Source organism: Uranotaenia lowii, chromosome 1, assembly GCF_029784155.1.
Source record: "Uranotaenia lowii strain MFRU-FL chromosome 1, ASM2978415v1, whole genome shotgun sequence".
Taxonomy (NCBI): Eukaryota; Metazoa; Arthropoda; class Insecta; order Diptera; family Culicidae; genus Uranotaenia; species Uranotaenia lowii.
The window spans coordinates 69,889,332-69,903,747 of NC_073691.1; the positions used below are offsets into that span (position 1 = coordinate 69,889,332).

The 14,416-nt window shown below is 32.7% G+C and overlaps 1 protein-coding gene across 1 annotated transcript in view; it reads left to right on the forward strand.

Annotated features, from left to right (window-relative positions):
* The window catches only part of LOC129740157 (uncharacterized), a 341,832-nt gene that overhangs the window by 96,620 nt on the left and 230,796 nt on the right, over positions 1–14,416 (forward strand). The window contains exon 2 of the mRNA XM_055731769.1: positions 13,173–14,041. Within this exon, the coding sequence (XP_055587744.1) occupies positions 13,987–14,041 (55 nt within the window). The 5' untranslated portion in view covers positions 13,173–13,986. The remainder of the gene's footprint in view (positions 1–13,172; positions 14,042–14,416) is intronic.

A 14,416-nucleotide genomic window follows, 5' to 3' on the forward strand; every position in this document is an offset into this window, starting at 1 on the left:
AATCAAATTTAATAGAACATAAAATAAAATAATAGTTGTAGTCGGCAACACTGAAGATAAATAAAATAAAATAAATATCTGTGGGAACGTTTGTTATTTTGGCAACACTAGGCAAAGCAAACAAAACATCAGTCAGTCATTGATCTATTCTTGTGAGTGAAAGACGTGTCTGAGTGAATCTCTGAATTGAGATTCATAAGAATAGTTAAATCACGACAGCAGGCTTGGCTTTTAGAGGGTAAATTAAATTAAATTTATGATCCTTTCAAAAATAAATCCAATCGAAAACATACATGTTTCTAAAGGCAAAGACTTCTGTTTTTCAATTATTTTTCCGATCATGTTTATCTCACCTGTTTTAGAATTTAGATTAACGGAAATTTATCTTCATATTTGTTTTCATTGATTGGAAATATGTAGAAACTCATTGGAAATATGTAGAAAAAATACATGAAAAGCGAAAAAAAAAACAAAAGAAAAATTCAAAACGATAGAATGTCGAAATGTTCTACGTTAGAGATGGTCCCAACGCAATATTTGAATCATTTTTATGATTTTTTCATAGAACTGAGAGGAAAATTTTAGTGTGATTGGTGGCAATGGTAATTTATTTTGTTTGCTTATAAACACTACAATCCCTTATACCATGAATTGCATTCAATATTCTTGGATAATAACTGTTTCGCTGCTCAATAACATTTCATTCGAAACTCGTTGAAAATCAAGTCTAGAATACGTTTCGATCAAGATACGATTTCGATCAAGAAGAGGCAGTTAAATCTTCGAATCCCAAAAGTCATTTAAGGGGGGGGTAGGGTCTAACGGGTATAAAAAAAACACCATTTTCACGATTTTTTTCTAAAGCTATCGTTCAAACAAATGTATTCAAATTTTTTGCATTATACAAAGCATTGTTAAAAGAACATTTAGTAATTTTTTCGTAGAAAAATATTGAAAAATGAGCCGGTGACGGAGCATTTTCGAGGATGCCTTTTAGAAAACAGGATTTGCGGTGGACACTGTATCTCAGCACAGAATCATCTGAATTCAAAAAATCAGAGCAAAATATTTTTAATAGATGTTTTTCTGGACCCCAACGTTTTTATTTAACTTAAAAATATTTTTATGAAATTTTTGTGGCTGTTTGAAGTAAAAACTACGATTTTTCACTTAAAAATCCGCCATTTTTCACCTATAAAATCTCCCCAAAGTAAAAAAATCAAAAAAGAAAAACGTTGGGGTCTGGTATTTTATATGTAGAAACTATGTTCCAAATTTGAAAAGAATCGGATAAGTAGTTTTCAAATGACGATGTCCACGGACTTTAAAAATGTTCTTTCGAGAAAAACGCGTTTGAAGTTTCTGCTCTTGCTTTCTTGCAGTATTAGATAGGAGGAGATAAAGGCCTATAACTTCTACAGTTTTGCTTTAATTGACTTGAAAATTTGACACAACATTCTTGAAATGTTTTACAATAAGAAAATAAAAAAATAAAAAAATCGATTTTTTGAAAGTGTTAGACCCTACCCCCCCCTTAAAGACACAACACCCACAACACAATAGCTCACATTTTTCCCTAATTATTTCTTTAATCTTTCCACCCATCAATACTTACATTCCTGTCTAAAATTTCTCTTTAAATATCAAAATTTGCCGATAATGAAAAAAATACAATTAGAGAATATAAAAAAAAATATATAGCTGATAGCTGACAATCAAATATACCTACATAAAAACTTAAACCTGGAATTCAAATATTTAAACTAACCTTGAATAAAGGATCCAAGTTTTGCCAAGTTATTCTGGTTTCAGAGATACAATGCTGATGAAATTAAATTCATCAATTAATTGAAAAAAAAAAATAAAAGCCTGACATCTCAAAAGGGTGCTATAAAGATTATAATATTGAGGATTAACAACTTTGTTGAAGACTGAAAATAGGTTTGCTTTCAAAAAATCTAAGATTCATTTTGGTTAAAAATGTCTTTGAAATTTCGTCAAATTCCAGAATTTTCGTAGAACTAAAAAATACAATCAAAAGAGAAAACTTATGTTACCTTTTCTCAGAATTCAAAATTATTCGAAATTATCAAGAGAGCAGATCTTTGCATTTAAACATTAATTTTTTTTTTAAATAAATTTGGAAAGATGTACCATATTTTTTCAATAAATGCTCAAATTCATTAAATGTTTTTTAGATGTTAGCTTTAATCTTATAAATAAGGAGTGTGTTCGAAAAAAAAATGCAACACTTTGTTCCGTGAATAACTTTTGAATGAATCGGACTTGGGAAGCACGTGCTTTACCAATCCATCGGGTTGGATGTATGGGTGAACGTAATTGCGCCTCTCGCTATTACTTCTCTCAGCCATTCAATTGATGTGGGACAAAGGGTCTAGAACGCACCTTTGAAGCTTTCCATAAAATATGCTCTTGGCTCATTTTCAACATCTTTCAATTTTCCTCTACTAAGCATCTGCTTTGTCTATCCGTCATTTAATTTCAATCTTTAATTCTTCTATCAAGAATTTTCGTAGTAACAAGTTCACCGCAATGCCATTAAACTTTCATAAAATAATAATCAACGGTGACTATTCGTTAAAAAAGAAAAGAGTACATTGAGATCATTTACCCAAAAAGTCAGGAAAAACGATGTAACTTCGGTTTTCTGAGCTTCCAGCCATCAGGTTGATACAAGATCCATTTTATTATCGAGCTTTGCTACCGGATGGTATGCAAAACAGAAGGAAACAGATATACACTTCGTATAATCAGAGGAGGCCCCTACTACCTCGAATAAGTGGGGTTCTACTGTTATTGGAAATCGAGATATTTCTATTCAATCAAATTCTGTCAGTTTGTCGAGGCTATGCAAAAGTTGGATTATTCGAAGAGGTAGCAGTATTAAGATGTAATGCTGACTAACTACAAAAAATACATATAAAACAATCCATTTCAAATAGGCATTTTTTTAGTGACGCGCACATTTACTTCACAATCATTATTTGAATGCCATAACGCTAGTAAAGCGTCGAAAATAAAAATTTAAAAAAATATTTGAGAAATTTGTGCGCATTTAAGCATAATACCGAAATTATGTATATATTGATTAATTTTTGCATACTCAAAGGCGCTTATCGCTCTGACTTTATTGCGACTTAAAATGCATGTTAATGAAAACCAGATGTTACAGTTGTTGTAAGTCGTATTCTTTTCGTAGTTTTAGCATAAGATGTGAAAAAATCTCATAACATGAAAGAAATACGTAGGTTTTTCAGATCAAATGTCTTTCAACAAAAAAACAGTACATTTGGTAAAATTTCACAAAAAAAAGAGTACGCCCATTTCTCGACCGAAAAAGAGTACATGTACTCTTAAAAGAGTACGTATGGTAACCCTAGGCTAACGATTTGTGGAAACTGCAAATTACTCTGTCATTCACAAAACAATTCGCACGATGAATGGCTAAAAATACAAAGAAGAATGCCTCCAAATGTGTCCGTTTTCTCTGAAAAGCACTTCAATAGATCCCACAAAGTCTTTCAAAGTCGTAAATAAATCCCACAAAGTTTAAACTCTATGAAGTTTGATCTGGAATCGTGCCATTACGCAAAAACAATGGTGGAGTGATAAAAAGTCAAATATATTGTTTTGTGCCAAAAGAGGACGATCGGCTTAATTTATTATAACTTCGACCAAATTCAAATTTTTGAGTTATTTTGAAAGTCAAGCTTTAGGACACAATAAGTTTTTTTAAAAATAGTCTTGCATTGAAATAAAAAAGGCTTGTTCATAGTATGCATTATAGATGACTCACGTGTTGCTCAGAAATTAAAATCAAAAAATTTCTTCATTTGATGCTATCTAAAAAATAACTTGACAGAACATCACAAACATTTGCACATGTAAACATTACATTACAAAGTAACTTTACTGAAAAATTCAATTATTAACATTTATGCATTCAAAAGTAATTTACAAAACTAAGTGTTGCATTTTTTTTTCGAATATACTCCTTAAGAGTTGGTAGAATGAAATTGAATCAATGTATGTGAATTTTGTTGCCTTTTTAGCCGCCGCCCGTGGCGTAGAGGATAGCCTTCAAGTCTTCTAAGCCAGGTGGTATGAGCTCGAATTCCGGTCACGACATACAGAGTACACTTTCGGTGGGTTGGTGGTTTTAGCATTTGTAAGATGCTAGCCATCATATCCTCGAAAGATGTACGCTACGAGTTAAGAAAAAAGGAATCTCTTCGAGAAAACATTATGTTTCATTGATATCCTGTATGTGTTTGTGTTCGTTTTTTTGCTATCAAAAATTTATGCTTCATTTTACGATTTTTTAAATTATAAAATGGGAATAATAAGTCCATCAAGGAATAAAAAATAATTTTCACATTATTCATATTCGAAACAAAGGGTCAAAATTTCATATAATTTATTCAAGATTAAATAAAGTCGAAAATTTTAAATAAGAGCTTGAACTTCAAGAGCATATCAATGGAAGTAGAGTTTCAAATGTGTCAGACATCAAAATAATTTAATTTTAGAATAAAATCTAGATAAAAAAAAATTCTTCCACCCATAATTCACAATGAAAAAAGGGAAAAAGGAAAGTAGATAAAAACACTCGATTTTACCGGATCACCATTAAAAAAATATAGAAGAATTATACTTAATTTTCAAAGGTTAAAAAAAGTTGGAAAATCATAGAAATGCTTGTCAAAAACATATTTCAAATATTTGCATAAAGTTGCAAATTAAATTATTAAAAATTAGTTGGGTTAACCTCGCGCTAACCTTGATATGAAGAAGCTCCGGAAAAATGGATTAAAGTCTGCTTCATTTAATATTGGAACAAATTCTTTTGCTCATTGTGGCGCTCCTAGTGGACGGATTTGGAAACTTTTTTCACCCACGTGTCGGGAAATTCATTACCTTTCACTATGTATTTATGTCATAACACCAAACGATAGCATTTTGTAAACAACCGCCATGGAAGCCGAACGGAGACATCAAATTGTGCACAGTTTTCTTGAAAATCCATTGTTGTCGGCATCGAAGCTAGCTAAACAGCTTAAAATGCCCAAAAATACCGTATGGCGTGTTATCAAGCAGTACAAGGAAACATTGACGACGGCTCGGAAGCCGCATTCGAAGCGTCGGAGTGGAACTGTCGACCGGAAACTGCGTGGGAAAGTCATCAAGGCCGTCAAGAGGAATCCCAATCTTTCAGACGATTTGGCCAATAAGTTCCAGGCCGCTCACAGTACGGTGCGACGAATTCGTTTCCGGGAAGGAATAAGGTCATTCCGAGCCAGCAAACAACCAAATCGGACGCTGAAGCAGAACAATGTGGCCAGAATCCGTGCTCAAAAGCTGTAAGACCAAGTGCTGACCAAGTTCGACGGATGTATTCTGATGGACGATGAGACCTACGTGAAGGCGGACTTTGGGCAAATCCCAGGTCAAAAATTTTATTTGGCGACGGCTCGAGGGGATGTACCTGCAAAATTTAAGTTCGTGTTTGCGGATAAATTCGCCCGCAAGTACATGATTTGGCAGGGGATATGCAGTTGACCTATGCAGACCTCAACCCCCCAAACTGCCCCCAGTTCCGGCCGATAGAGAAATACTGGGCAATCACGAAGCGGAGGCTTAAGGCAAAGGAAAAACTTGTTAGGAACATGACTCAAATGAAGAACTGGTGGAATCAAATCGCCAAAACGGTGGACGAAAAGGGTGTGCGCCGCCTAATGTGCCGTATTACGGGAAAAGTACGAGAATTTCTTCGAAACAGCAATGAATAATTTTTTTAATTTTTTTTTATGAAAGAGTAAAGAAAATGCTACATTTGTATGAAAAACAAATTATGAATTTGTTAATAAATGACTGAACTACACGCAATTGTTTGTGTTCCAATATTAAATGAAGCAGACTTTATTGAAAGATATTTTAAAATGTTCTTCTTTTCAATAACAGGTGTATTGTGAACTTTTATTTACGAATTTAAAACAGGATATTCCATAATAAGTCGATTATTTTTTGATTCCTTGGTATGTTAAATACGAAAATCAATTTTTGATCGAAATTTTCTCGATTCGCAGAAATTATAAATTCGCAGATTAAAGTTTTATCAAATGCTATCGAAATAAGTTCATATCGAAATTTAATTAAAAAAAATTTGATTTCTTCTCTAATTTTGAAATTTTCCAATATATCTGTGATTTAGTTCAATTAGATCAAATTGGAGGAGAAGGGGCAGTGTTCAGGACCATTTTACCCTTCGCTAAATAATAAAATTGGGTTTATAGGCCTATTTTTGAAAATGTCTCAAACCAAAATGAAACAAATTGAAAAATCTAGTTTTTTTTCACTTTTTTTCCCTGGAACATTAATCTTGTAACAAAAAAAATAAAATAAAAAAATTGAAATCTACGAAAATGGTTAAATTGATTAAATAATCTTGATAACGTTTGATCAGTAAGAATAAACGTTTTTATTGACATCAAACTTTTTTTTTTTTTTTTTTTTTTTTTTTTTTGTAGCGGCCCACCACACTCCCCCACACCAAAAGGCTCAATTGAGCCCCCTGGTAATGGACGCTACTGTTCTCAGCATGTCTGGCAGCAAAATGATAATAAGAGTAAACGCGAGCAAATTTTAATCATGCTGAGAACACAAATATTTATAATGTCGTGCGAGGAAATGTATTATTTAACTAAATTGACTACAATATGAAATCTCAATGGAAAATAATTTCCTTTGAAGAGATTCATTATTCGATATTTACTAATATACTATTTATTTATTGCTAATTTTATTATGTTATGTTCAATAATTTTATAAGATAAAATACAAACTACAAGATTTTTAAGAAAAATAATATTAGATATTAACGCTACAAAAGTACAAAAGGTAAACAAAACAAAGACTGGTTGATGATCGACTGTTTTAATGGTTCAATTTTTCTTTCAAAAGCTGTATCACTTTGGTTTTGAACATGGAACGATTGGTTATGTTTTTAATATCCGTTGGTAAGGTGTTGTATTTAGTAGGTCCAATAAATGAAATTCTTTTTTGCCCTAATGATGTTGTGGATCGGCTTCGTTGCAAGAAATCTGACTGGCGAGTGTTATGAGTTCGCAACCCCGTAGTAAAATGGAGGTTTTGAATATTTTCAATTGAGTGTAGATTATCATAGACATATACAACAGTTTGCAAATCACAGAGTTCAGATATTGGAAAAACGTTATGCGTTCTTAAAGAGTAAAGCTGAAGGGTAGGGAATAACAAAGGGAGCTTTAAGATGTTTTTCAAGCATCTATTCTGGAGCGTTTGAAGTTTCTGTAAGTGGGACAAGGAGGCTCTTCCCCATATCATAATAAGGTAGTTCAATTGAGAGTGGATAAACGCAAAATAAAATTTAAAGAGAACATGTTGTGGAACAAAATTTCTCAGTTTCCAAAGAACACCGCAAAGAGGAGTAATTTTTTTTTCCAAGTGTTCAATGTGACGATTCCATGAGAGAGTTTCATCTAAGTAAATTCCTTAGAAAGAAACTTAAAGAAACTTAAAAAATAAACTATTTTTGTACTACTTATTCATGTGGTAATCGCTTCTTAAAGATTTTTTGTAGGGGAGAGTGGGGTATCATGCCCACTTTTTTCCTTTGCCTTATACCTTTTTTTATTATAAAAGATAAAAAGAAAAGAATTGATGGAAAGGTTTTCTCAATTTTTGAGGTATCATAAGACTTTTTTTTAAATAGATTTATTTTCCGAGTTCTGACTGTTTTAAAAAGTTTTTTTTTTTATTTTGAAAAACTGTGGGGAAACGTGGGCCACCAATCCAAATTGACTAGATAACGTGCAAAGTTTATGAGTTGACCCAAAACTGAAATTCCATTATTCATTTAGTTATATTAAAGCTATTTTAGATGAAGAAATAAAAAACAGTATTGTGTATGATCGAATAATTCTTAATTCCTGGCTCGCTCCTTCAAAATTCCTTATATAGGATTTATGTTCGTCTCTATCGCATTGGAAATAATGGGCACAATATTTTTCACAACTCTTTATTTGGCATAAAAAAAAACTTTGCAGACAGGAAAAACGTATTTAAAGTTCTGAGTTTGTATAAAAACACGAAAATATAGGTGGCCCAAGATACCCCACAAACTGTGATATGCAAATTGGTTACGTTTGTGTGACTTATTGATATTTCATCAAAAATTTCTTCTCCGCTCGAAAGAACATGTCAAAACTAAGATCATAAGCATGTGAGCATATTTTTGTTTTGTTTTTTAGGTCTCCCACGGATGCAATTTGTGAGTGCTTGTTGAATAAAATAACAGGGCCGGATTAAGCCATCGGGGAGCCCGGGGCAATTTTTCTCGGGGGGCCCCTATGGTTCGATTTTTTGTTTTCAAATGCTATCCCAGAGAATACAAAACATTTTAAACGTATGAAAGAACTGGAGTTCAGTGTATTGTTTTCAAATAGCCATGTTGTCTGCGTAGAAGAAAGCTTCTGGTGGTATCTTCAAATAAAAATTGTTAATTAATCACGTACAAACATTGCTGAAGAGTTTAGAAATTTCTCAGAAATAAAAGCTTTCATTTGAGCTGCAAAATGCAAAATTTAATTAGCGGCCGTTCACACAACACGTGGACAACTTAGAGGGGGGGGGGGGGGAATGGAAATGTCCACGCTTGTCCACGGAGAGGGGAATAGGGGTTTGGGTCATGTCCACGTGAACATTTTTACTTTCAAAATATTTTCTAAAGGTGAATAAATATTAAGAAGTTTAAATCAAAATCTTAAAATGGTAAAGCTTTCCAGTTTAAGTTTCAACAATAAGTAGCTACTTGAAAGTAAGTGATGAATATGATAATTTAGAAATTTAAAATTTTTAAAATTATATTATATCAGTAAATTCTTATTCGTTTTTTTTTTTCAAAATAAGCCATTTCAATAACAAAAAGGCAAAAAGTGGTGTTTTCTAACTGTCAAATTATTGGAATTTTAAAAAAATATTTTGAATCTGTCCACGTGGACATCCGGGGAGGGGGTAGGGGTTTGTCAAATGTCCACGCTTGTCCACGGAGGGGGAGGAGGGGGTCAAAAATCTCATTTTTCTGTCCACGTGGTATCTGAACGGCCCCTTATCTTTTTTTAATACTCTTATTACCAACTTAAATTCTCTGATTCAGAAAAATGACCAGATAGATATTTCAAATGATTTTTATTTCATCATTGATCGTCTGGTTTGTGCTTCATCGAGAAATATTTAACTAATGACAATTTGGAAGCATCATGAAAATTTGGACCATAGAATCAAAACGTAACACAAAAATAACCTATTACATCTCATAAATATAATTTTCATAAGATTAAACAAAATTGTTATCATAATAATATTTTTAATATGACAAATGTTTCATTCGATTCCCTCAAGGACAAAGAGGTATGTATAAGTGCAAAAATGATCGATTGAGTAAAAATCCAAATAGAGATTAAATGTTTAAAACACAGAAGTAAACATTGAAAAAGTAAGATAAGGAATCCAAATGAGTTTTGTACGTTGAACAAAGATTCTGAGTTCTCAAATTTCAGTAACTGAAGAAACAGCACAAGACTTGAAAATCTCAATGAATTGAATCTGGAAAAAGATAAGATTAAAAACAAAAAAATATTTATGTTAAGAAAATCACTCAGTGATATTAGCAACTCAACTATGAGATCGTTTTTTTGGTAACTTGAGGATGATCATTTGGAAAATGATATGATGAATTCAGGAGATTTACTTCAGTAGACGGTAAAATTTTGTTTTAAATCAGTTGAAAATGTTTCAATACAAATTTAAAGTCTAATACAGAAAATAGGATGAAAATTCAATGAAGAAATTTTGTACTTTCGATTGGTCAAACTACAGTTTTTTTTAGATTATATTTACAAAAATCGGGAAAGAAAAGGGATGAGAATTTATTAACTAACGATAATTTCAATAATATTGATTGAAAAGTAAAAAGTTATAATAATTCGCGGTACACCTGGATACTGCCCGGGTAAAATTCAGGAATGTTTATCATAAAGCTTCTCTATTCTATCTGAGCACCGTAAGCCAGTTTTGGCGAAAGTTGCTACTATCTTAGTGCAGTAACCATAACTTGAAATGTTAACGTAATAACAAACATTAATATTGAGCAAGATGTTTGAACGTAATGAAAATGAGGAGATGTTTGTTCTTTATTTTACTTGTTCTGTACCTTCCTGATGTATCCTTACTGATACGTTTCGATGAAGAAAAACAAGGGGGCCCTCCACTGCTTACTTTGGGGGCCCCCTTTACTCATGTAAGAGAAAAGCTATTCTAGATATTATTTAGTTGTTATATTTCAAGTTTTCATTTCGATTTTCTAGTTTTGATTTCTTTTCATAGATTTGTAGTAGGGTAGGTGTTCCTAATTTGGCATGTGTACCTAATGTTAACATACCGTTCGATTTTGACTGTTTTTGACGTTATTTTCCACTTATCACAATTATAAAAAAATGATAATGTAACGGAACATGTGAACTTTCATTCAACAAACAAATTAGTTTTCTAACTCACAGGATTTTTAGTAAAATCCAGATTGTTTCAAAGTATGTATAAATTGAATGGAATCGTTAGCATATTTCTTAAAAAACACCTGTTTAGAAAAGGAAGATTAAAGCTGAATTTGTCAACCGATTTTTTTTTGAATTTTTTTGTCGGATTGTTTTTTATCATGATTTAAGTAATAAGGATGTTAGAACCATGTTTTTTTTCGTATAAAAACTTAAAAAAGCATATGTCCACAATTAGGAACACTATTTTCAAGGTGTTCCTAATTATGAACATATTCAAAATTTTCCAAGGTATTTCACAGTCATAGAATGTATTTGGAATAAATTTGATTGATTGAATTGTGGTTTAATTTTATTTTCAATGATTTGTTAAAATAAACTGTTTTGAGCTAATAAAACATGATTTTTTTCTTACTTCAGTGTATCTCAAAGCTATAAATATTGAAAGAATATTCTCTCCAGGTTGTAAAGAACGCAGCCTTCGCGACAGGGAAAGAAACCATCAAGTTACAGAGAGCTTCTCAACGAGAACAGAATCGAAAGGAAAAATTAGAAAAAAAAATCAATAAAATGCGTTGTATATCGTTATCTGGGGCATCATGCAACACTTTTCAACTTCCATTGCTGTTAAAAACCTAATGTCCACAGATAACCCTACCGTTTGTGCACCAAAAGTTTTAAGATTAATGGAACATCAAATTAACGTAGTCAGAAAAATAATTTGTTCCACCAGTTATTTTTAAATTTACAAAACATGCAATTTTCACCCTACTAAGAAAAAGAGGTTAATTGCAAAAACCTTTGATTTTTATGAAAAATCAAAAAAAAAAAGTTTGAATAGTTATAGTTTTTGACATACATATTCGTGATGTCGTTACGCATAAAGCACGATCTGCTGTTATTTTTGATTTTGTTAGAGTTAAAGTATATACTTTTTCGGTCAAAGATTTTTTTTAAAGAAAACATAAGGTTGCTGTATACATTTAGGCATAAAAAAATACTACAAAAAATTTTACATCATATTCTAGCATATGGAAACAAGATTTAAGCTGTGAATCATTGATTTGCATGTCGATGCATTTTAGCCTAGACTGGTAACGGAATTTTAAATGTATTTATTTAAAAAAAATTAATGATTGTCCGAAAAATATTTATACACCAACAGTGTTGATATATTATGATAAAATCTATATAAAGTTTGTAGGTGATATCATTAAGCCAATCCGCCATACTGTGTAAAGTTTCTACGGCATCAAAAAATGTACAAATTTCGATTATTTAAATATTTTATAAAAATCAAAAACTTCAAAAAACTATCTCACGATGTAAGAAACTTTGGCATCATCGTTTTGTTATAAATAAATGATAATTTTATTACATTATATTAAAATAAAGGTTAAATAAGTGTTGTGGTACACAAATGTTGCATCTAACCATGCTTTTGCATGATGCTCTGTTTAACTGTACTTATTTTAATCCATAACAATGAATTTTCAACTTTTTGAAATATAATAAATGTATCCATTGGAAAAGTTAAATTTTTAATTATAAGCTCAACACCAACTACTTTCTTCAAAACTAGCGCGTAAAGGAATATTGTGTATGATTTTAATAGTCCTTATTTCTCTATTTATATTCCAAAAACGTTATAAAATTCATAAAAAGGTAAGTTTGAGATTTTTCACATTAAAGTATTGAAAAATCAAGTACAAATAGTGTAATATTGGGTACCCGGATACATTTTTCCTCATATGTTAACATAAGGAACACCCATATGTTAACATTAGGAACAATTAGTGCCAGATTAGGAACACACACTTTATAAAACAGGATATTTTTCGTAAATTAAAGCTTGAAATGATTTTTTCAAACCATAACCGAGTTCAGAAGAAAATTTGGAACTTAGTTACTTCAAAATTGTATATCTAAGAATTGATTCGGCCTACTGATATCAAACCTAAAAACCTCTGACAAAATATAGCGAAATTAGGCTCACTTACCCTAGTATGATTTAAGTTATGTAAAAACTTTTTTTTCCTTCGGGTGGCCCCCCTAAGCCGGGGGGCCCGGGGCAATTGCCCCTATTGCCCCCCCCCCCCCTTTATCCGGCCTTGTAAAAGAAGCATATGATACTGTACATAAGTCAACAACATATAGAAAAACATGCTTACGCAAATCGATGACGATGACAGTTGGATTGAGATTTTCATCTCAACACACAGTTGAGATATTAAGAGTGGCCCACGTTACCCCACTCTCCCCTATTTAATCTAGCAAATATTTCTATCGTGATTGAAGCAAAATTGAAATTGTAAATTGTAAAATTGTAGTTACAATTTGATAATTTCTACTCTCCCCACCATACTCTCTTAGGACTATCATGAACCAAAAACTGACCAAAAATTTTATACTCACCTAGTAGACTGTCTTACTTAGCGATATTAGTAAAACCTCAAATTTTATTATACATGTCTACCCATCAACTAGCGTCTGCCAAAATTGAAACTTTAATCTAGTATCTGAGTAATTAACCTACTTCTCCGTTCTTGTTTCTCGTTGCAGAATCGACATTTCGGGGATACCGTGACAGAACATTCACCAACGCCAACAGGGCCTGAAATCATCCATTAGACATGGTCAGTGGCGAGAAGTGGGTTTGAAAAGCAACAAAAAAATAACATTCGACAACTCCCTCCGGTAGACGGAACAACGATGTCGGAACCCAACCCAAGCTATCCGTTCCGGCCAAGCGCGAAATGTGAATAAAATTCGTGGATGCTTGTGGTTTTCCCGCCTTTTTCGACAGGACGACGACGGACTTCTAAAAGGCAGCAAGCAGTAACCAAAACCCAGGACCCATTAGCTTTACATCCGAAGCCACGTTCAACCCAAAAAATAAAACATCAACCAAAAGGCAGAAGAACGCACATAAAGCCCCCAAAATCAGTCTGGGTCCGGAAATGAAAATTAAACCGACGCTGGCCACGGCTGGCAAACCTCAAACGTCGACGTCGACGTCGTCGTCGGTGATGATGATTTTGGTGCCGTTCAAGGACGCCGACAGCGTCGTTGAGGTTTTCGTAACAAATCCATTGCTGGCGGACGACGGCCATTGTAGCCGGCCTTAAACGACTAACGTTAGGTGTTGGGGGTGGATAGGAAGGGACTACGACGAAACTCCTTCCTTCTCATCTAGACGAGCTTCAGAGCTGACCCGGTTGGCGATTTTCCGTGCAGTGAAAGCCAGTCGTTGGGTTGGTGAGAAATTTGAATGTCGAAGCTGCTCGACTGAAGCCGCCTACCGGTAGCAGTCTTTTTTGCTATCAAAGAAGCAAAAACCAAAAAAAAAAGAACAGACAAATCAACAAGCCACAAAATGCTAATCAGGGCGAATGTTTGGATATATGTGTTTCAACTCGTGGTGCTGAAAGGTAAGCTTCTATTTGCATATGGAAACCATTGTTCTGGAATAAATGGGGATAAAAATTGAAAATTCAGAGTAATTTAGTAAGGGAAAAGCCATAACACGGTATGACTTAAATTAAACATATTACATAGAATTTTGGAAATTTTTTAAAGCTATTGCGGGGAGTTATATGAAAAAAAATTCCAGATGAATTTGATTTGAAATTGGATAAATGAATAATAACTACTTGCTTGTTACAGTAGTTTTTCGATTTTAACACTGTTCGTTTGTTTTACTACTCGCCGAGTTAACGCTCGATTTGATCACGGTTGCTGTTTTGAGTTTATCACGCTATTTAGTAAATTAAAAAAAAAAACAAACATCGTTCCCAGTTAAAAAA